Below are 23,262 nucleotides of genomic sequence, written 5' to 3' on the forward strand. Positions count from 1 at the left end.
TATTAGTTCAGGTTAAGGTAAATATTTATATAGGTGTTCTTTAAAAATTCGAGTTTACTTTAAAATTTGGAAGCTTAACTCATAATGTTAGACAAAAATCGATTAATTAATTCCTTCACTAATTACGAAATTGATTGTTGTCTGATTGATTCTAGGGCGGCCGTAGCTCAGTAGGTAAAGGTCTCGCAATTTGGGCTGATAACTACATGTTCAAGTTCCAAAAGTAAACCTAAAAAACAAAACAGGATTGAAGAAAAATTCCTAAGTTGCAAACGACATAAAACTTTGGAATTGATTATAATCAGTAAAATTTTGCAGGGGTGATTTTTTTCCACCCATCTTTCGAGGTAAATTTTGCCTTTTTTTTATTCACGCTGCTAATGAGTAAATTTTACCTTTTTTTTCATTAACCTACGAAAAAGGTAAATTGTACCTTTCTTCGTTTAACCTAGAAAATAGATAAATTTTACATTTTCGAGATTCGCTAAGCGAAAAGGTAGATTGTTCCATTTCCCCATTCACTGACCAAAAAGGTGAATACTATGTTTTGGCTGGTTTCATAAATAAGAAATATACCTAACAAAAATAAAATAAGTTCATTATTTGATGTTTATTAAAGATAGACGGGGATTTTTACCTGTTTTGGAATCCATGACCATATCCAAAAAGTCATTATTGGAGCTAGACCAGTGCAGCTTCTATCCCTCAGGCTGATGGCAATCCAGTTCGGTGATCTACTTTTTGCTCCATTACCAGGTAAATACTCCTGGCTTTCTCTTGGTCACCTTCTTCGCATTCTACCGCCTCCCCATGGCCGCTGGAACCTACTATATAAGCACATTCTTGCATTGTACCATTTTTCCAGCTCAATTTTGGTAGAATTCAGCACGTTACTGTAAACTTTACCTCGAATGGGTAGAAGGTTCCTTTTTTGGATTTGCCTTCTCGCTTTTTGGGATTCACCTTTTTTTTCTCGGTGAATTGTACAATTTTTCTAGCTCGATTCAGATAAACTTTACCTCGCTGTGAGGTGAGTTTCACTTCAAAAAGGTAGAATCCAGCCAACAATTTGGTAGGTATATCATAAGATATCGTACATCTACAACGACAACAATCATCTTATATGACGTTAGAAAAAAAGGTTATATCTACCAAAAGTGGAGGCGATAAACAGTTGCGTTAAGGGGGGGGGGGGGGGGGGGTAGGGTCTAATGGGTATAAAAAAAACACCATTTTCACGATTTTTTTCTAGAGCTATCGTTCAAACAAATGTAGGGGGAAGTGTTCCTAAATGCGCATGTTGGGTAATATGCGCATACAGCCGATTGACGATATGGCTAAAGATTTAACATATCTAATCAGTGCAGTTTGAGGGTAATACGCTTTAAACACATGGCATGAAAAAATTAAATTGTTATATAAAGTCGAAAAAATTTAAAAATTCAAACAAGATTTTTGTCAGTTTTGATATAATATATTGAACTTTACTTATTGTGCGTACAGATTCTGTGAACAAAAATTTTAATTGTTTTTCTTTCTCATTCATCTGGAAATCGGAATTTCAACAAATTGAAGCTTTTGGCAAAGTTGTAAATGATAAGATATTGGAATAACAGACAGGTTCTGAATGCCCATATCAAGGCAGGTTAAATGCCTATATCAAGAAAAATAGATTGTTCTTATAAATTTTTTACTTTCTTCCATTTAAACATTAAATGTACGCTCAAATCACGATTTTAAACTGAAAAAAGAAGAACTTCATACTGATTTGATAGAAATACAATATGAACAAAATATTACCATGAAATATGGCCATATGGCATACTTAACTATGTTTCATGCAAAAGAACTAGTGATGTAAAAAATTTCACCAAAATTTCAGCCTTGACGTATGCTTAACATCCGTTTCTGCCATTTTCAATTAAATAATTTCAAAATATTGCAAGTGTAAATGAAATATAGCTTAAAACATAAATATGCGCATTTAGCCCGCCGGTTTCGGAAATCGGCTATTTTGACTTCTTTTATTATAAAATTTTTTCCACAAAAACTGTAGGAGATTTTAACAGAAAAAATGCTCTAACGTATAGAAAACAGATGTCCGCTCATGTGCATATAGTTTTCAGACTCCTATCTATCGGAATATGGGAGAAAATGAAGGTTTTCCTTAATATGCGCATATAGCCCGCCTCTCCCCTATTCAAATTTTTTGCATTATACAAAGCATTGTTAAAAGAACATTTAGTAATTTTTTCGTAGAAAAATATTGAAAAATGAGCCGGTGACGGAGCACGTTCGAGGATGCCTTTTAGAAAACAGGATTTGCGGTGGACACTGTATCTCAGCACAGAATCATCTGAAGTCAAAAAATCAGAGCAAAATATTTTTAATAGATGTTTTTCTGGACCCCAACGTTTTTATTTTAATTAAAATTTTTTTTATGAAGTTTTTGTGGCTGTTTGAAGTAAAAACTACGATTTTTCATGAAAAAATTCGCAATTTTTCACCTGTAGAATCTCCCCAAAGTAAAAAAAAGAAAAAAGAAAAACGTTGGGGTCTGGTATTTTATATGTAGAAAATATGTTCCAAATTTGAAAAGAATCGGATAAGTAGTTTTCAAATGACGATGTCCACGGACTTTAAAAATGTGGTTTCGAGAAAAACGCGTTTGAAGTTTCTGCTCTTGCTTTCTTGCAGTATTAGATAGGAGGAGATAAAGGCCTATAATTTCTACAGTTTTGCTTCAATTGACTTGAAAATTTGACACAACATTCTTGAAATGTTTTACAATAAGAAAATAAAAAAATAAAAAAAATCGATTTTTTTTAAGTGTAAGACCCTACCCCCCCCCCCTCTTAAAAAAAGAATGAAATCGCGTGAAGTAGCGCACTCTCTCCGAACTTTGACAAGCTGTCATTTCTCTCTCTGTTGATATTTTTTTTATGAAATTGTTACACAATTAAGATCATATATTCAACTAACGCTCCACTCAATTTGAAGTCTTTACAATGACTGCAAACAAAGATACAGCTATTCACGTATAAAAAGGGAAATTTCGAATTGCTTCATTAAATTCACTGTATCTTGGACGATTTTCATTGAAAAGTCTTGAAATTTGGTCCAAAGATGTAAAAATGTATGGTCTCACCAGGTAGTTTAATCAAATGATTCACACGACCAAAAAATGTGCCGGTTTGAAAATGCGGTGCATTATCGCCCAACAGACGATATCCTTCTTTTTCGAGTTTTCGATTAATTAATTAATGTCTAAAAAGATACGAAGTTATGATATTCGACAAAGTTGTTCAGTGGAAAATTTCCTGTAAGAAATTTATAAATTGGCACAAGAACCATAATCAGGCTTGGTTCCACAGAAAAACAAAAATGATGTTGATTTTTCAGTACAAAATATTCAATTTTCCCATACAAACCTAAAAGTTCAAATTTACTCATGTAAACGTTACTTTAAAATTCTGCAAAGAATCATGGATGACTTTTGGATCACAATGCAGAAATTCAAAAATTACCCCAATTCGACTCTGGTGGTGCAGTCTTATACGAGGTTAAAAAAATTGGACATCAATTGACAACTTAAGTCACATTCTATAGAATGTGTGTTGTACTCTTGTTCGATATGAAACAATTTCACATTCGATCAACTGTTTTAGCGATACATGATGTAGTCTTGTATGATTTGTACCAATAATCGATTTTGCATATCATACGATGCAATAAATAAATACAAACTTCCAATGATTCAAATTCATTTTTATTTTTAAAAAAAATCTACACATTTACGATTCCGATTTGAGAAGCATTTCGTGTTGGCTGGGAAGTTACCCTTATTTAGTAATTGGCTAAAACTAGAAAAGGTAGATAAAAACGTTTAAAAATGTATTTTAAATTTTTTGCCTAAAGCTGAATATCAGGCACTGTAAGGGCTTAATACCCCCAACATCCGACACCTTACCAATAGTTAGCCTTCGTTAGATGTAAACTAGTCAAGTTGTAGCTCTATAATTCAGTTGACTTCATCGCTGCTAGATTCTACGGCAAAAATGCTCATCGTACCCCGATCAATGGTGCTCTGTTCGCCTCGAATCAACAAGTTGAAGTAAAATCGCGTTTTAAAATTGATTAGAGTGAAAAATTAAAATTTAATGATGTTAAAAATTGAGAAACAATGTGTACATCATGTTGAAGTGCGTACATTATAGTTTAAGATCATTGTAATGATCATAAGAGCTAAGTTTGTGGTGCTCAAAAATTATAATATTTAAGTCACTTGAAAACCTAGTTGGTATTGGTGAAATATTTCTGTAAAGTTGATTTGGAAATTTCTTTTTTGCTGAAAATTTAATACTATAGAAACTGCATCACTTGGAGAAAATTATCAGAGCAATTTATTGGAGAAAATACGTATTTCTTCAGAAAAGAGTGGTGCCCAGTTCACCCCGCGTGCTCATTACGTTCTTATCTCCCCTAAACGAAGATTGATTTTTTGTTCAAAAATTACATTATAAAAACTACGAAAATTTAATTAAAAAAAACGTACTTCCGTAGAAAAGAGTGGTGCTCTTTACACATCGGGTGCTTGTTATGTCGTTATCTCCCCTGTTTTCTTGAAAACAAACATTTTTTTTAACTAGAATCATGCCAAAAAATTGAATAAAAAAATTTAAAAAAAACTTGGATTTTCCATTTTTGAGCGGGGGTTTGTTAACAAAAATGCTAAGATTTTCGATTTGGACAGACTATTGACATTGCCCAGTCTAAAAAAAGTCCGTCTGAAAAATTAAAACTGCTGTAACTCGCTTCCTTTGATCCGAATTTCACTAATTTGGCCTTTTTGAGTTATTTGAAGTTTCTATGTAGTTATAGTTTGTTGAACTATATTTGTAGAACTTTAAAAAAAAAGATTTAAGAGCAAATCCGAATTTTATTTCACTTTTATGTTCTCTATAGTCTTCCTATAGAGCACTCAGCACAGACTGATTTGGGATGATTTTGACCACTGTTTTCCAGTCTTTTGTAAAGTTTTCGATAGAATCTGCATTAGAGTGCCCCAAAGTTATGCGCTGCAGGCTTAAATTGATCCTTGGCCTAGTACAAGATCTCATGCCAAATTTGGGCCAAATCGGATCACGGGAAGGGGTCGCTCAACGAGCCTGAAGTTTGTATGAGATTTTGAGATATTTTGTTCGGGAGGAACATAAAAATACAGTTTTTCATGGATAACTTTGGTTTCCTTCATCCGATTTCTTTTGAAAATAGGTTTTATAAAAGCCCAATCTATGACAATTCTTTTATCCGAAGACTGCAAATCGATTCGAGTTAAAGTAAAAAAAGTTATTAGGCTTCAAAAATGGGCTAAATTTTTTAACGGTGGTATTCAACACTGCGTTTTGTAATAAAACTAGTAGTAGGTTTCGTCGTCGATGATAACGCGCACCGCTTTTCCACACAAAAGTTAATCATATAAATAATTTACGGTTTGGTAGAAGCAGCTTGTTTTCAACTCCACTTTGGCGAATCCACTTTTTGAACACATCCCGAACTGAGGCAGTCTTCTTACTGGCGTAAGCACGCATGACTTTCCGGTTCAAATTTTTGTCCACCGGACCCTGTTTTGCCTAGATTTTTTGTTGTCCTCCAAGCTGCTTTCCTCTCCATACTTTCGAATCGCGTTTCGAACCGCTCCAATGATTATTTCTTCAATTTTCGCTTATTGACTTAGTGAAATTTTGTGGAGGAACAACCTTTGTGCACAATATTTTTGGGCTGCTCCGGGAAAACTTCTCATTATCGCAAAAATTACATATGAAAACTAGAGCTTGCGATACTCAGAGTTTGAAGTTGAGCTGTTGAACATACAGCAGAAATCAACTGTTTAAACGTCATCCGGGATGAGCAGGGTTCCATCAAAATCGTGTTTTGGCATAATGGGACACCCTATACTCAAAATACTGAAACCTAATATATGTGTTTTGAATGACAAGGAATTTTTAAGACCTCAAGTAATTTAATGGTATAAAATTTGCAGAAATAGGTTTAGTAGTTCCTAAGATGAAAGATGTAAGTTCTAGCATTTCCACTTTTTTGAAACTGGGCCTATATGTAATAAAAATACTCGTTATGTCTTTGAGTGTTAATCAAGTCATCATTGACACACGATTATAAGTTGTTTTCCAATGAAAATTTTACGCTATGAAATTCTATTTTAAAGAGAAATCACCCAATAAGAAAATTTCTTAATTGGATTATCCGTGTATTTTTTTACATACACGTAGAATTTTTTATATAGGTACAATCAAATCGAATCAACCAAACAGTTGTATCATTCTTTGGAATCTTGGCTATCCACCTTCTGTAGACTTCCATACATTTTTTTTTTTAAGAAAGTGCAACATGCCCTCGACGCTGCTTGTTACTTCAACTCTTCACCGTGTTTTCTTTACCAACTGAGCAACTTCGCTGTAAATAAATGCTCAAGGAAAAAGTTAAGTCCTCAAAAATGTTCCGGCTTTTTCCAAAAAAGTGATCAAACCTGTGGCCCTGGAAGGACCCCTGAGCTATTTTTTGAGTTTAACTTTAAGAACATTACTGCTAACAACTCATCAACGGATCCTCTGTGACGTACTAAAGCCGTGCACAACTCAACACTTTGGTCTGGACGAATTCCGCAAAATCGACCATTGTCATTGTAAAATGCTGATTTTTTTTCTTTGGGGTCTTTGGGGTCATGAATACCAGCCTGTTAAGCTCACAGGTTTATACCTAGAGAAACATGCCATGTGATCCATCTGTTAGGAAACTCTCATCTTCACGATGGTACCGGAGATGACCTAAAACAGCAATGATAAGGTCCTGAACGACATTTACGGAAAACTGACTGACTGAAGGATTTTTTGAGGTCGTGGGACTGAATTTCGATCCAATCTTGATTTTTTTTTCATTTGATGTTGTTGCCAAGGTTCCATAGAAGGTGGCTTGTTATTCAGGTTTTTCGATTTGATAAATTACTAAGCAGGTTAAAGATTTTGAAGCATTTTTAAAAAGTACAGGAGCTCACCCTGTATTTAAAAGGAAAAAATGCTGGATCTTTAATTTTGGAAGTATTAAAACACTTTTATTTGTGCTTCATCCAACGTTTCAAATACTATGTATTCTTTTTCAAGGAACTAAAATTGAATAGGAAAGCATAAAACATATTTCTAATGATTAACAATTTATCATTAATCACTTACTCGGACATAAGTGTTATCGTCCAAAACAGATCTGCTCCTATAGCGTTCATCGATCGTCGATATTCTGGCTACAAATTTGAATTCAAATCTTTATTCCAGTTTTAAAAGTGAGGAGGAAACTGTGCGACTTACGTGCCCAATATGTGATGGTATTGGCCTGGGCTGCGGCGCCTATTCCGTCGTTAGAAAACCGTCCGTGGCAAAACTTGGTTCACTCCACTCACTGTTTGTTGTTGTTTGGGTTTGCATTGCGTTTCTATTGTAGCCAGAAATCGGCGCCGATGAGTGCTTGTGAGTTGTTTTCGATAGTGTGTGGAACACTCCGCCGTATGAAATTGCTCGTCCATCGGTGTCGCTCTGGATGTTGACAGTACTCGGAGTGCTTTGAATATAGCACATCTCGAGTACCTCTAGGTGCTTGCGGTGTTTGTTCGAGCTGTCGAGAACGGTGGCCTTATCAAAATCGAACATGTGTCCCTGGTCGAAACAGTGGTCTACGACGGCTGATTGTCGCAGTTCTTTTATGCTCGGGTCTGATGCTGTGGACCCCGTGGCTATGATGCGTTTTAGTTTGTTCACATCGCATTTATGTTTGGACATTCTAGTACGTAACTTGTAACTAGTTTGTCCTACATATCGTTTATTGCACTCTTCATTACGTTCGGGTGCGCCCGCACATGGTATATTGTAAACCACATTGGAGCGATCGATCGGTAGCATCGGATCTTTCACCACTGGCAGTAGGCTGCGTATTGTGTGCTGTTGTGTGGTGCCGATGCGTACATGCGGGTAATCCGTCCTAAGCGCACGGACTACATTTGCAGTTAGGCCGTCGATATGCAATATGGATCGGTAGTGTTGTGTGGGTGTTTCTTGTGTGCTTTGGAGGGGGATGTCGGTTTCGTTTGCTTTACGGATTAATCTATTGATCAGGGACGTTGGATAATCATTTTTCCTAAGGTTCTCGTGAATCAACTTGATTGCATCGTCGGGGGGAACGTTTGTTGAGAAGGTTTTCACTCGTTTAATAAAATTTAATGCCGTGTTGATTTTGAGGCGTGTGTTGTGGGCTGATCGGAAATTCAGAAAACGTCCCGACGCTATCGATTTCTGATACCACTCGGTTTTTATAGATTGGTCGGATTGTCTAATCAGTACCAAGTCCAAATACGGAAGGCGACGATTCGATTCGATTTCAACCGTAAATTGGATTTTTGGGTGGTACTGATTAAACTTTTCTCTTACCTTCTCAACTTGTTCGTGTGGCAGCGCTAGTAGTAGATCGTCGACGTATTTCCTTAGGATCGGTATCTGGAAATCAAGTGTCCGTGTCACGCTGTCCAGCAGTGATTCCATGACGAAATCGGCTATCGGGCTGGACACAGGATTGCCCATCGCCGTGCCGTATGTCTGTTGATAGTATTTATTTTTGAACCTAAAATAGCTGCAACTCATGCAAAAGTTGATGATTTCGAGAAACATGTCTAAGTTGATGTTGGTGTTCTTCTTGATTGCATCCCAGTTGTTGATAATGTTGCTTAGAACGAGGTCCCTGGGAATGCACGTGAACAAAGAGACGACGTCGAACGAAACAAGAACGTGATCTGGAGGTAATACAACTTCATTGATAAATTCGCAGAACTCGAATGAATCTTTGACGTTGTATCTGCTGTTGATCGACGCTTGCAATATTCGGCCCACATATTTAGACAGCTCGTATGATGGCGATGTCATGCACGGTACCACTGGTCTCAGTGGTAATCCCTCCTTGTGTGCCTTCGGTGTTCCGTACGGCCCACCGTTCCGGCCCTGTACGTTTTTAATTTCAATTCCGTGGCTCGGTTTATCAGTTTCAAATCTGCTAACCTTTTCGCGAAATTGTTATTTTTGGTTTGGAAACCGGTTGTTGGGTCACGTGTGAGGATCGTGTATGTGTTTTTGTCATCGATTAGTGTCTGCATCTTTTTATCGTAATCCTCGCGATTCATCATAACCGTTACGTTGCCTTTATCAGCTTCCAGTACGATGATATTCGGATGCGTTTTTAGAAACTGTTTTGTGGCTATTATTGCTGTTTTGTAAAAGTTTTCAGACGGATTGCATCGCGCGTTGTGCTTATGCGCATGGATGTGATTTACGATTTGATTAGCAGCTGTACTCCGATTTCGTATCTTGACTTCTTCGTCTTCAGATGTTTCTATCACACCTTCGATGTCTGCTATTAGGTGGTAGAACGTAGACGGATTTATATTTGTAGATGGCAAAGCAAACTTGGATCCCAGACTGAGCAAGAGCTGTACCGAGTGTGGTACCTCTAACATGGTGCTGTTGTGAAACGCCCGGTGGTTATGTGATGGCGTTTGTTGCTCAAGCGCTTTTATCGATCTGTCCATAATCTTTCGATATTTGCGATCTGTTCTGGCCGCGCGCTTTTGTTGGTGTACTTGTTGGAAAGCGACTTGTTTGGCAAAAAAGCGTTCGCTTTCATCATCTGGGATCAAACTCTTTATGTTGTTGCGTGTGTGTTTCATGTTTTCTGAGATCTGTTTTATTTTATAAAACGTCTGTCTTATTTCTAGACTCAATATTGCCTTTTTAAACCGTTGGACCTTCCTGTTGAGCTCATTCAGGTAAGGGCTGTTTTCTTCAAACAGCGTATAAACACATCGAAAGACGTCCGTGATGTGTGGGGGGAACATGCCCGTTTTGCGGCATTTTATCAGGAAATCTTTCCTGCTTGTCATGTTTCCCATTTTGCGATTTTGATTGGCGTATATTTTCAGTGAATGTTTTGCCTCGGTACCGTATTCATTGTCAATATGATTGTAAAAATGAGCCATAATTTCTATCAAATAATTTTTCCGACCGGGATGATTTTTGAGGTTATGTAATGGCTTTTCGGTCTTATCGATAAAGTATTAAAACACTTTTATTTGTGCTTCATCCAACGTTTCAAATACTATGTATTCTTTTTCAAGGAACTAAAATTGAATAGGAAAGCATCTCTTCGGAGTGGGCGCATATAAATCATCCGCTTAGCACCCAGATTACTCCCGCGCCCCAACTGCCTCCCGTTTCATACGGCGGAGTGTTCCACACACTATCGAAAACAACTCACAAGCACTCATCGGCGCCGATTTCTGGCTACAATAGAAACGCAATGCAAACCCAAACAACAACAAACAGTGAGTGGAGTGAACCAAGTTTTGCCACGGACGGTTTTCTAACGACGGAATAGGCGCCGCAGCCCAGGCCAATACCATCACATATTGGGCACGTAAGTCGCACAGTTTCCTCCTCACTTTTAAAACTGGAATAAAGATTTGAATTCAAATTTGTAGCCAGAATATCGACGATCGATGAACGCTATAGGAGCAGATCTGTTTTGGACGATAACACACCCATAGAAGAGGTTGCAAAAATCCAATGCCTATTTAGCACATCTCTGTGCCGATAATGCGCTGAAATGTGCACTGTGCCGAAGATGATATGTTTGAAAAACCGTAACTGGCATAAGGACTCGGCTCCCAACTAAAATGATGCATGACCACTACATTCAAGCAAAACAAGAAAAACATTTTATGGGATTTCGTTCCTATTGGATAATTCATCCCAGAAACAAGAAAATAAAAATATAAACCACAGCGCCCGTAGGGAGAATCGAACTCAAATCACTAACCAAATGGTCTTGCCAGGCCGACATCTTAACCAGTGTACTATTTGAGCTTCATGCAGGAAGAGGGATATTTGTCATAGGCATTCTGCCACCGATCAATCACAAAAGAAACGCACGACAGTGGCTTCCCGGCGTTTGGCCTCCTTTCAAGGTATTCATTTGTCTTTTGATGGAAACGGGAAAGGGAACGGGAGTGGAGGAAACGGGAAACCCATTGAATGAGAACTGTGCTTTGCTTACTGCCTGCTATTACATACACACGCTACATATACACAGCTGCTAAAGCCGGGCAGCTTGGCCGGTGCTTGTTTGCCGGTGAATTGAAGGAATATATTCTTGTTGCTTTTGCTACATACACACGCACAGCTTAGCCGTGGTTGTTTGCCGGCGAATTGAATTGAAGGAATGTTTTTTTTGTTGTTGCTTTTACTGCATACACACGCACAGCTCGGCCGTGGTTGTGGCTGGTGGATTGAAGGGATTGAATTAGAAGGATGTTTTTGTTGTTGCTTTTGCTACATTCACACGCACAGTGCTCGGTCCGCTGGCTGCCTGGTGTTGGCCGGTATTTATTTCCATCCTTCTTCGTCTTGTGATGCGATAGGGAGGGACGTGAAAGCGTTTTTATTTTGTTTCTTTCAGACATACGCAATTCGGTTAACTTGGGAGATTAATGCCGGTGGGAGCAAATCGAATCAGCACCGATCGCGTTATCTTCTTGTACCAATGATGCTATGTAATTGACTACACGCCATTGGCACAGAGGCTGAATTTTGGGTGCACTTATGTCCGAGTAAGTGATTAATGATAAATTGTTAATCATTAGAAATATGTTTTATGCTTTCCTATTCAATTTTAGTTCCTTGAAAAAGAATACATAGTATTTGAAACGTTGGATGAAGCACAAATAAAAGTGTTTTAATACTTTATCGATAAGACCGAAAAGCCATTACATAACCTCAAAAATCATCCCGGTCGGAAAAATTATTTAATTTTGGAAGAAATAGCTATACGAACAAAACGGTTTTTCTAGCACAATGTTTTTTGCATATCAGACAGATTTTCAAGAAGCACGACGGTACGCCACTTATTTAAAGATTTTTTTCTTCAATTTTTTTTATAATCCTGTAGGAGATCTGCTTCATTGTTGAGAGTCATCTCCCGAAAGAGTGACAAACATGTTGAACACGTGGGTGTTTATGTTACGTTTTTTTTCGCAAACGTTTTCGTCGGCCAAAGAATTTTCCCTTTGGCCAAAACTTCGCTGTCCGGAGGCCAAAAATGCATGGATGCATTTTGGTGCGTCAATGTCGGTTTCGGATGAAATATTGAAGCAGCTGACCGTTAATGGAAAACGCTTCATCACTTCGTCAGCTACCGGACTGCACTTTTTTTTTTAAATAATTAAAAATATAATTGCAACAGTTTCAAAACTGTTTTTGGTGAAGTTTTATTTGAGAAATATTTGTAATTTAATCTTAATTAAGATTTTTGCGCAACGAAATTCACAATTTCTTTCCACAGCTCTAAAACCTCCATATAATTATTATTAATTCCACTAACATATTCAGATAACGGCAAATAGGAACGATTACTCAGCACGACGGTTTCTCTAATTGCCTGCAAATTCTGAATGATGAGTGTTGCGGTACTTTTTTGTAAATTGCTTACACCAACCCGTCATTAGCAGTGGGATTTCATCCAAAAAACAAAACGATCGGAAAAAAGGGAAATCTTTTCGAAAATCTTGAATACTACTAATAATACAAAATCATTCCGAAACATCTAGAGACATTAACGACAACGTGCGACGCCACCGTGGTTTTGTTGGGTGAAATTCGGCACAAAAACGACGTTTAATTGACGCCGATGCATTCGCGCGGGGGCGTTAGATGTTTGGAGCTGACAAAATTTGCGGCTGCATTCACGGCAGCCCTTCGGCGGGTGCATTTGAAAAATGCATCCGTCGTCACTTCACCGGGGAGCTAATTTTATATGAAGAAAAAAAATTGTAACGTTAAGCGAATGCTTTTATTAATAGACTTAACGACAAAAAATCTTTAGACGGTAAACATGTTTAAGACTATATAGTTTAATTACGGTTAATAACCTGTTAGTGTGACTTGGAATAGAATGGATTTGCTTTCAATTATCTAGGTAGTATCGATATTTTAAAAGTTGAACATTAAACTTTTTTTTTTCAATTCAATATCCTTGGTACTATTCCAGATACTTATATGAATTTGAAAAAAAAAATCGAAATATGTTTTACAATTCCACGAAATTTATTTGAAATTTGATTTACTGTAAGATGTACGATAAAATGATTTTGTTATGTAATTAGAAAAACTTATCTTGATAGATATTTTGTTTTCTCATGATGTCGTCCTTCCAACTATACCGTATTACAATGCTAGATTGTTTTTTAAATGTATATACAGTTTCACGAACTTGAAAAGAGTTCACGAATTATATTCCTACCTTTTACTCAAAACTTAAACTGATGTTAACACCTATTAGACCGAATTATGAACGAATACTTATTTCGCAGTCCAGAAATCAGATTCGCTTGTTATTTTTTGTTGTTGTATGATTTAAGATGAGAAGATGAACCCAAAATTGTTCGTACGATTTTATGTCTTTTTTCCTAATAGACCTAGTTTTTCTATCTTTCTTCTAACTAGATAGTATATTTCAATGAAATAGTCCTGTAATTAAAAGCAGAAATCGGACATTCCAATGAATTCTTTTTCGTTAACCAATGCACAATGGCCCAGAACGGAACTTTATCGTGACAAAATTTATTACGAAGATACTAGAAGATATAGACAAACGGTGTCTCCAACAGAAATGCTCATCAAGGCATATGTTTTAATAATCTTAAATCAAATATTAAGGCGCGTCATTTTTGCATGATTTACTTATAAAAACTTTTTCCAGTAAAAAGATAGAGCCAAACTGTCTTCTACAAAATGAAAGACAAAGGTATTTCAGGCAACCTTCGACTTATGATCGAGCAATGGGGATGTTCTCTTTCACAGGGTCTTTAAATGTGTGAATTTTAAACAAATTTTGTCGAATTTAAAATAGAACCTATCTCCCATAATTTCACAATGTAATATTTGACATGTACTTGAACTAGATAATGCCGTCATAAAATATTTTTTGGCCTGCACCAATTCGAGATATGACACTTAAAAAATTACAAGATTTTGCTTAAAATTCTTCATAACTAATGAACGCCTCCAGATACAAGTTTGCGTTTGCTTAGAAGACATTTTTATTGTATGAATTCATTTACAAAAGTTAAAGCCAGAATATTGTTTTTTTTCGACACATCTTAAGATTTTTATAATTTGAAAAAAAACATAACTCGCTTTCAAAACTTCATAAGTATATGGAGTTTTTGGTAAAGCTGCCTCAAAAACCTTTGGCTACAATTTTGTAGAAGAAAGTTTTGGAAAAGTTTTATGTTTTAATCCAATAAAATTTTGGTTGAGATGATTGAAGCGCATGATTTGATGAGCAGTTTTGTTGAAGACACCATTTATCTATCTATAATAGTATCTTCGTAATTAATTTTGTCACGATAAAGTTAGGTCCTGGACCATTGTGCAGTGTTTGAATAAACTTGATTTATAATGTAATGAGAGCTTAGTGCTCAAATTGTACCGAATGACTGAAAGTTAAAAAAAGAACAACTGGAGTGACTTCTGGAAATTATCTAAAACCACATCATGTTTAAATTGCTTTAAAATTTAATATTTTTTTTTCAATCAACGTGTTTCAAATTTACACTGTTTTTGAATTTCAAAACGATTGTAACTTAACACCAACTACCTAGAACCTAACCTCTATCAACCATAATACACCAAGGTTTTTTTTACGAGGGTTTTTTATACGGTTTTTTTACACGGATTTTTTACACGGTTTTCGGGAATTAACACGTTTTTTTACACGGATTTCGCAAATTAACACGGTTTTTGAGTGAATCAAAAACAACAATTCCTTAACAAAGGAAAACACTTAAAATCTTTTTGAGGTTGGGAAAATCTTGGCTCTGAGACTAAGAACGTGATACATGAGACCAAGGACCTGATACCTTAGACCAGAGACCTGAGACATTATACCTGTGACATGAGACCTGAGACTTGAGAAATAATACCTGAGACCTGAGACCTTAGACCTGAGACCTGAGACCTGAGACCTGAGACCTGAGACCTGAGACCTGAGACTTGAGACCTGACACATGAGACATAAGACATAAGACATAAGACATGAGACCTGAGGCATGAACCAAGAGCCATGAAACATGAGACCTGAGACCTGGGACCTGAGACAAGCTACTAGTGTCAGTGACGCGAGAAATAAGTTCAGCTCCGATTTCAACCTGCGACCCCTCTATAAACGGGTTTGACTTGTAGGTGACGAAAAACAGTGTCGCGAGTTCGCTAGTAAAAGCTACTAGTGTGAATACCGCGAGAAATTAGTTAAGCTCCGATTTGAACTTGCGACCCCTTGAGTGAAAGGGTTTGATTGATAGGTGACGAAAAATAGTGTCGCGAGTTCGATAGTACAAGCTACTAGTGGTAGTATCGCGAGGAATTAGTTTAGATTCGATTTCAACTTTCAATTGGTCAAGTGAAAGGGTTTTACTTGTAGGTGACGAAAATAATCTCGCAAGTTGAAATTGAAGCTAAACTAATTTCTCAAGGTACTTACACTAGTAGCTTGCACTAGCGAAATCGCGACACTGTTTTTCGTCACCTACAAGTCAAACCCTTTCACTAGAGGGGTCGCAAGTTGAAATCTGAGCTAAACACATTTCTCGCGGTACTAACACTAGTAGCTCAGAACTCAGGTTTAAAGTCTCATGTCTCAGGTCTCAGGTCTATGGTTTTATGTCTCAGGTCTCTACTCTCAGGTCTCAGGTCTAATGTCCCATGTCTTAGGTCTCATTTCTCAGGTCACAGGTCTCATGTCTCAGGTTTCTGGTTTCATATCTCAAGTCTCAACTCTCAGGTTTCAGATCGCAGGTTTTAGGTCTCATGTGTCATGTCGAAAGTCTCAGGTCTCAAGTCCCATGTCTCAGGTCAAGATATCAGTTGTCTAAATCGTCAGGTCTTAAGTCTCAGGTACCAGTTCGCAGTCTCAGATCTCATGTCTCTAGTCTCAAGTCTCAGGTCTGAAGTCTCAAGTCTAAAGTCTCCGATCTCAGGTATCAGGTTTCAGGTCTCAGGTCTTAAGTGTCAAGTTACATGTCTTATCGTTTCAAGTTATAGAGCTGCAGAATTTTAATGGTCTTTTTTACACGGTTTTCCGAAATTAGCACGGTTTTTTAACACGGTTTTCGGGAATTAACGTGGTTTTTTAAAACGGTTTTTTAAGCGGTACGTATATCAGTGTAAAAAAAAACCCTACTGTACTTCGTCCTTTATTCATGGAGTAAAAAGACGACTGTTGACCAATTATGTCAGCTAGTTATACCAATTAAAGTGTAGTTGTTTTTTTCACATTAAACTTTAAATGTAATAGATTCAACTAAAAACTGCTGATTGATCTCGCGCAATCAACTATGAATATAATAGATTCAACTATAATGATGTACTTGATTCAACTGTAAATATGATAAGTTCAACTAATGTTGTATAATTGATTTTATACATTTTATGCATTTATCTATCAATATAATAAATTGAACTACCCACTGCTGATTGACCTTACGGTCTCAACTATAAATATGATAGATTCAAATGTAGTTGTATAATTGATTCAACTGTTAAATATAATAGATTCAACTACAATTGTATGGTTGATATTAGGCATTCAACTAAAAATATAATAGATTCAACTATAGATACCTTTCATCCGTGTTCATCAGCAAAAATTTAAAAAAAACTTAAATGTGCGACCAGTACGCGTTCTCTGCTGCGATCGAGGTGCTGTGTTTAGGACATAGCCAACAGTTTCTGATATCGATAGCAAAGCGCAAGCGCTCTCCGGCAATGGGAAAACATTTTCCTCTACCAGTTCCTGGCAGCGGTCGTGTAGTCAACCGACAACTCCTGGAATTGGGAAAGGTACACCCACTCTGGCTGCCCGCGAAGTCGACGTGGGTCTCCTGGCTGGATCCCACAGGAAACTAGTATTCGTAGTTCACTAAGGTCGGTTTAGCGAATGATAGATATTGAGTGAATTCTCCCCCAACAAGCTGAATCTTTGCCGGGTCACATGGTCAATTTTCGTGCTTCATGAAGAGTGTTCTGAAGGCTCATTTTATGATTTTTCGTTGGATCGGGAGGCCCAAAATGAAGAGTTTTTTGATGGTTCTTTTTAGGAATTTATGTTGGATCGGGAGGACCAACATGAAAAGTGTTCTGAAGACTCACTTTAGTATTTTAGTTGGATCTGGAGGACAATCATAAAGTGTGAAGAGTGTTCTGAAAGTTCACTTGATGACTTTCCGTTGGATCGGGAGGACCAACATGAAGAGTGTTCTGAAGGTTTACTTTATGAATTTACGTTGGATCGGGAAGACCAACATGAAGAGTTCTCAGAAGGTTCACTTTATAAACTTTCGTTGGATCGGGAGGACCATCATAAAGTGTGTTTTGAAGGTTCACTTGAAGAATTTGCGTCGGAACGGGAGGACCAACATGAATAATGTTGTGAATGTTCACTTTATGAATTTGCGTTGAATCGGGAGGACCATCATAAAGTGTGTTCAGAATGTTCACTTTATGAATTCCCGTTGGTTCGGGAGGACCGCCATGAAGAGCGTTCTGAAGGTTCACATTATGATTTCCCGTTGGATCGGAAAGACCAACTTGAAGAGTGTTCATGTTCATTTTATGAATTTGCGTTGGATCGGGAGGACCAACATGAAGATTGTTCTGAAGGTTCACTTTATGAATTTGCGTTGGATCGGGAGGACCATCATAAAGTGTGTTCAGAATGTTCACTTCGTGAATTTTCGATAGATCGGAAGGACCAACTTGAAGAGTGTTTTGAAAGTTCATTTTATGAATTTGCGTTGGATCGGAAAGACCGACATGTAGCGTGTTCTGAATTCTTCATGAATTTTCGTTGGATGGGGAGGACCATCATGAAGAGTGTTCAGAATGTTAACTTTATGAACTTTCGTTGGATCGGGAGGACCATCATGAAGAGTGATCTGAAGACTCACTTTATGATTTCCCGTTGGATCGGAAAGACCAACTTGAAGAGTGTTCTGAATGTTCACTTTATGAATTTTCGTTGGATCGGAAAGACCAACTTGGAGAGTGCTCTGAAGGTTCTCTTTAGGAATCTACGTTGGATCGAAAAGACCAACCTGAAGAATGTTCTGAAGGTTCTCTTTATGATTTTTCGTTGGATCGGGAGGATCAACTTGAAGAGTGGTCGGTGAATCGGAAAAACTAACTTGAAGAGTGTTCTGAATGTTCACTTTACGAATTTGCATCGGATCGAGAGGACCAACGTAAAAGTGCTCTGGAGGTTCTCTTTATGAATTTTAGTTGGATCGGGAGGAAAAACTTGAAGAGTGTTCTGAAGGTTCACTTTATGAATTTGAGTTGGTTTGTGTGTACCACATGAAGAGTGTTCTGAAAATTCACTTCAGGAATTTACGTTGGATCGGGAGGACGAACATGAAAAGTGTTCTGAAGGTTGGATCGGGAGGACCAACATGCAGAGTGCTCTGAAGGTTCATTTTATGAATTTTCGTTGGATTGGGAGGACCAACATGAAAAGTGTTCTAAGAGTTCACTTTATGATTTTTCGTTGGATCGGGAAAACCAACTTGAACAGTGTTCTGAAGGTTTACTTCACGAATTTACGTTGGATCGAGAGCACCAACATGAAGAGTGTTCTGAAAGTTCACTTTATGAAATCGCGTTAGATCGGGTGGACCAACATGAAGAGTGTTGTGAAGGTTTACTTTAGGAACCCAGCAAACATTTAAAAGGGTATATCACAGGAACAACAGCTTTATTCAAACAAATACACCAGATGAAAAGATTGTATTAAACGTACCAAAATAACATATAGCTACAAAATTGGAGGCGATATATCTACAATGACAAGATTTTAACGATTCGATTTCCCCACAAAAAGCAAAATATACGATTTTAACTAATTTGAGTAAAACGAAAGATAAAACTTCCCCGACCGAGAATTGAACTCAAGTCCTTCGAGTTGGGTATCTTACCACGATGCCATTTCATCAGTTGATATGAATCGCGCTACAGCTCTATATGTAAGATTTTCTGTTCACGAACCGGTCAAAGGAAGAAAAAAGGAAGGACTGCCCATTTATCGTAAATCAGTTCACTTAAATCGTAAATGTCGAACTAGCATATTCTCAACTATTTGGAGACATATTTAGGAAATTGACTAAACTGCTATCCGATTCAACTTTTTTTGGGCAAGGCTTGTCGTAAATGAATGATAGAAAATCACTCAATACCAACGTGCTTACGATGGTTATTGAAAATGTCTTAATATTCGATTTGGATTATCATTTCTATTACGATTTCATGTTAGCTGGGAATCTACGTTGAATAGGGAGGTCCAACATGAAGGTTCACTTTATGCGAGTTTCCGTTTTTCAATGACTGTCCGCCAACTTCATCGTTGATAAAAGTCGCGAATGACATTAAATCGAAACAAAGAAAGATTCTAAATATATTCAACCCGCTCATTTTTCACCATCTTTCATTTACATAATCTTAAGGTGTCCTTACTAAAAAGTACACTTTTTACCGATAAAGTCGATAAATTAAGTTGATTTAAAATTTCATAGGATATAAACGTTTTCGTCAAACATTCATTTATTCATGCTGGGTTCTGGCGATAGAAATAAAAATTTTAAACAAATTAAATCCAGGAATGTTAATCACTTAATTAATCACCGTGTAATTATGTTGGCCGCGTATTCTAACCGTATTTTAAAGACGAATGCCGTTTCGACTTGACGTCTCGATGCACCCAGTTAATTTAGATGTCCAACTGCGATAGCGCCAAATTTACATTCCTTCATTGTAGATTCGGTGCATGTCTTGTTAACACCTTCCCTCAGCAAGGGTTGGGGTGGTATCGCTCGCATCACTTTCGTTTCTTTTTCTTTCAGCAAGGTAAAAGTCTCACGCCAAATTAAGACTCAATCGATCAAACAGCGTTGCTGGCAATCGGTTTCAGTTCTATCTGCGAAAACGTGCCAATCCTTCCGACGGCTTTGTCACGGTTATTTTATTCCACATATTGTACGATTGAACGCCCCTTCAGGTTGAAAATCTACTGAACGGTTCCACCCACCCACAGCGGTTTACAAAACGACGACGAAGAAAGTGTTAATTTGCACTTTTCAGGTGATGCTCGTTGTCCACAAATCTGAGCAGTAATTGGTCGTTACCCTACATCAGTTTGACAAAATGTGAAACACCCCGAACTTTCTAAACAAATGTGTTGTGAGAGAAAAATGTGTATATTGAAACATCCCCCTTCTCGAAGTTTTCTGGCACCGGTTCAGAACAGATTAGATACATTTTTCGTCTTGAGGAAACAGGTGTGTCATCATAATTGAAAAAAAAAAAGAAAAAACTAAACCGAATTTGCCACACTAAACAGTAGTGTTTGGTTGAATCGAACGTTTGTTTTATCCTTCCTTCCACAAAAGATGTTCTGAAACGAAAAGTTCAAATCAACGAAACTGGACCTATCTTCACCATGGAATGCTGTCCAGTCTTGGAACGATTGATCGACTAACTGAACTACCGCGTAGTTAAATGTGATGCATTCGTACCTCAGCTACTTGCAGCTTGCACGACGACAGGAAACAAATTAGAAGAAACCTTGCACAATGTTGCGTCGGAGAGCTAAAATTAACTGCTACAAGCAATATAGAAAAATCCCGCATAGATTCCGCAGATTGAATCCAATAACTATCGTGTTTTTGTAGGCGATCGAAAATTGACATTGAGGCGATATGGAAGATCATATCCATAACCGTTTGTCAAAACAATTCGGGGGATTTTGTTACTTCGTGTCGTGATTTTACGATTCTTATGAATCTCAGCTCATAGATTCCCTCAGACACGTCTATCACTCACAATAATATCCTCCATTTTTATTCCATATTCCACAACTTTATTCTTCACCCTACAAATTCTATTTCATACCTGCATATCCTTCATCTTTTCTCTACATTCCATTTCACCTCTGTTCTCAATAGAATGTTTTATTCATTGAATTTTGTTTTTCTCTAATACAAAATTTTATTTTTCAAATATTCTTAATATCATTTCTACATCGGTGAAAACTGTGCGCTTTCTAAGCCAATTCCGTCTTTTCCACCAGAAGCATAAACCAAAACAAACAATCAGCAGAAGTTGCCTTAAAAATCTGCGCTTGTCTGCACCAATCCATACTTTTCCACCGAAAGCGTAATTCAACCAAAACCAACAATTAGCAGCAGCAGCCTTAAAAATCTGCACTTCCTGAGCCAATTTCGTTTTTTTTTTCTCTGGAAAGCCAAATCAAACCAAACAATCAGCAGCAGCAGCAGTTATTAAAATCTGCGCTTCCTGAGCCAATTCCTTCTTTTTCACCGGGAGGCCAAATCAAAACAAACAATCAGCAGAAGCAGCCTTAAAAATCTGCGCTTCCCAAACCAAATCCTCCTTTTTTCACCGGAAGGTCAAATCAAAGCAAACTGAACTGCGCTTCCTAAGCCAATTCTTTCTATTCCACCGGAAGGCAAAATCTAACCAAACAACCACCAGCTACAGCAGCCTTAAAAATCTGTGCTTCCTAAGCCCATTCCTCCTTTTTTCCTTGGGAGGACAAATCAAAGCAAACAACCACCAGCAGCAGCAGCAGCCTTAAAAATCTGTGCTTCCTTAGCCAATCCGTATTTTTCCATAGGAAATCCAAGTCAAAACAAACAATCAGCAACAGCAGCCTTCAAAATCTGCGCTTACTAATCCAGTTTCGTTTTTTCCACCGGAAGACCAAACCAAAACAATCCGCAGCAGCAGCCTTATAAATCTGCGCTTCCTTAGCCAATTCCGTCTTTGTCCCCCGGAAGACCAAATTAAACAAACAATCATAGCAGCAGTCTTAACTATCTACGCTTTCAAATCTCTCCGTCTTATTTACGGCACGATCAAACAATAAGCAACAGCAGCTTTAACAATCTGCGCTTTCCCATCTCCGTCTTATTCACCGGAGCCGGAACCATTTTTAAGCGATCTAAGCATCAATTGCTTGCAAATATGTGCTTATCTTACCAGCTACGCCATTGTCGAGATTTTACGATTCTTATGAATCTCAACGCAGAGATTTACTCAGTCACGCCCATCACTCGCAAGAATAGATCAATGACTGACTTTGTTTCGTTTGTTTTGCCAAAATAACAATCGTCGTCATGGAAATCATCTCATCTCTACACTTCGATAAAAAGTTTTAATTTTATGTTTTTAATTAAATCATCTGGAATGGTTTCTTCCAATGCAATGAAAATAAAATTTGAAAATATGAACCTTTTAGATTTTTTAGGCTATTAATTTTGCTAAGACTTAACGTAACTATCTATAGGCAATAAAATTCTTTTTTTTTCGGTTTACTTTGCAGCATCCAACCAACGCAACAACGACAGCAAAAGATCAACTACTCGCACAACCTCCAATATCTGGAGATCGTCTCTCCACCGGATGGAGACCCTCCCAAGCAACCATCCAACGCAGGAATCAACCGCACCGCAATTCCGGAAGCCCGCTCTCATCTGAACTTGGTCAACGAGACCGCCGTCCGGGAGCGGAAACAGCAACGCAAACAGTTGTACGCCCAGCTCAAGCGCCAAATCTTCCGGGACCGGCTGGAGGCCGTCCGCCGAATGTCCCAGAACCCAATCTACGTGAATGGGAACTTTGATCGACCGTGGCAGACGGTGTCCCGGATATCGGACCAGCTGGTCGATGAACTGGTACAGGAAACGACCGAACAGGGACTGGACTTTGGGGAACGTTCATTCGTGGAGGATTTCATTAGGTTGCAGCTCGGCGAAGGATGATGATAAGTTATTTCTTATGAGAAGGTATATTTCAATAAAGGGCAACATTTGTGATATAGTACAGAAAAAGTGGTTGTGTTGTAATTTTGTTGAAAGAACATTCCGAAATTTTACGATGACACCAGCCACCCAAAAAAATAAGACGTTTTCAACAGCCTAAACTAGTTCAATGAAGAAAGAATACGTGGGGTAGGTTTTTTCTGCCGCGATATCTATTAACGATTTGTTCAAAACTAAACCTATTTCTTCAGCATTGCAAATCAACTTAT

The 23,262-nt window shown here is 37.7% G+C and overlaps 1 protein-coding gene across 1 annotated transcript in view; it reads left to right on the plus strand.

Moving 5' to 3' along the window:
* The window catches only part of LOC129739075 (uncharacterized), a 59,497-nt gene extending 36,448 nt beyond the window's left edge, over positions 1-23,049 (plus strand). The window contains exon 4 of the mRNA XM_055730459.1: positions 22,555-23,049. Coding sequence (XP_055586434.1) covers positions 22,555-22,993 — 439 coding nt within the window. The 3' untranslated portion in view covers positions 22,994-23,049. The remainder of the gene's footprint in view (positions 1-22,554) is intronic.
* The last annotated feature ends 213 nt before the right edge of the window (positions 23,050-23,262 follow it).

Source organism: Uranotaenia lowii, chromosome 1 (genome assembly GCF_029784155.1).
Source record: "Uranotaenia lowii strain MFRU-FL chromosome 1, ASM2978415v1, whole genome shotgun sequence".
In the NCBI taxonomy this organism is placed as follows: Eukaryota; Metazoa; Arthropoda; class Insecta; order Diptera; family Culicidae; genus Uranotaenia; species Uranotaenia lowii.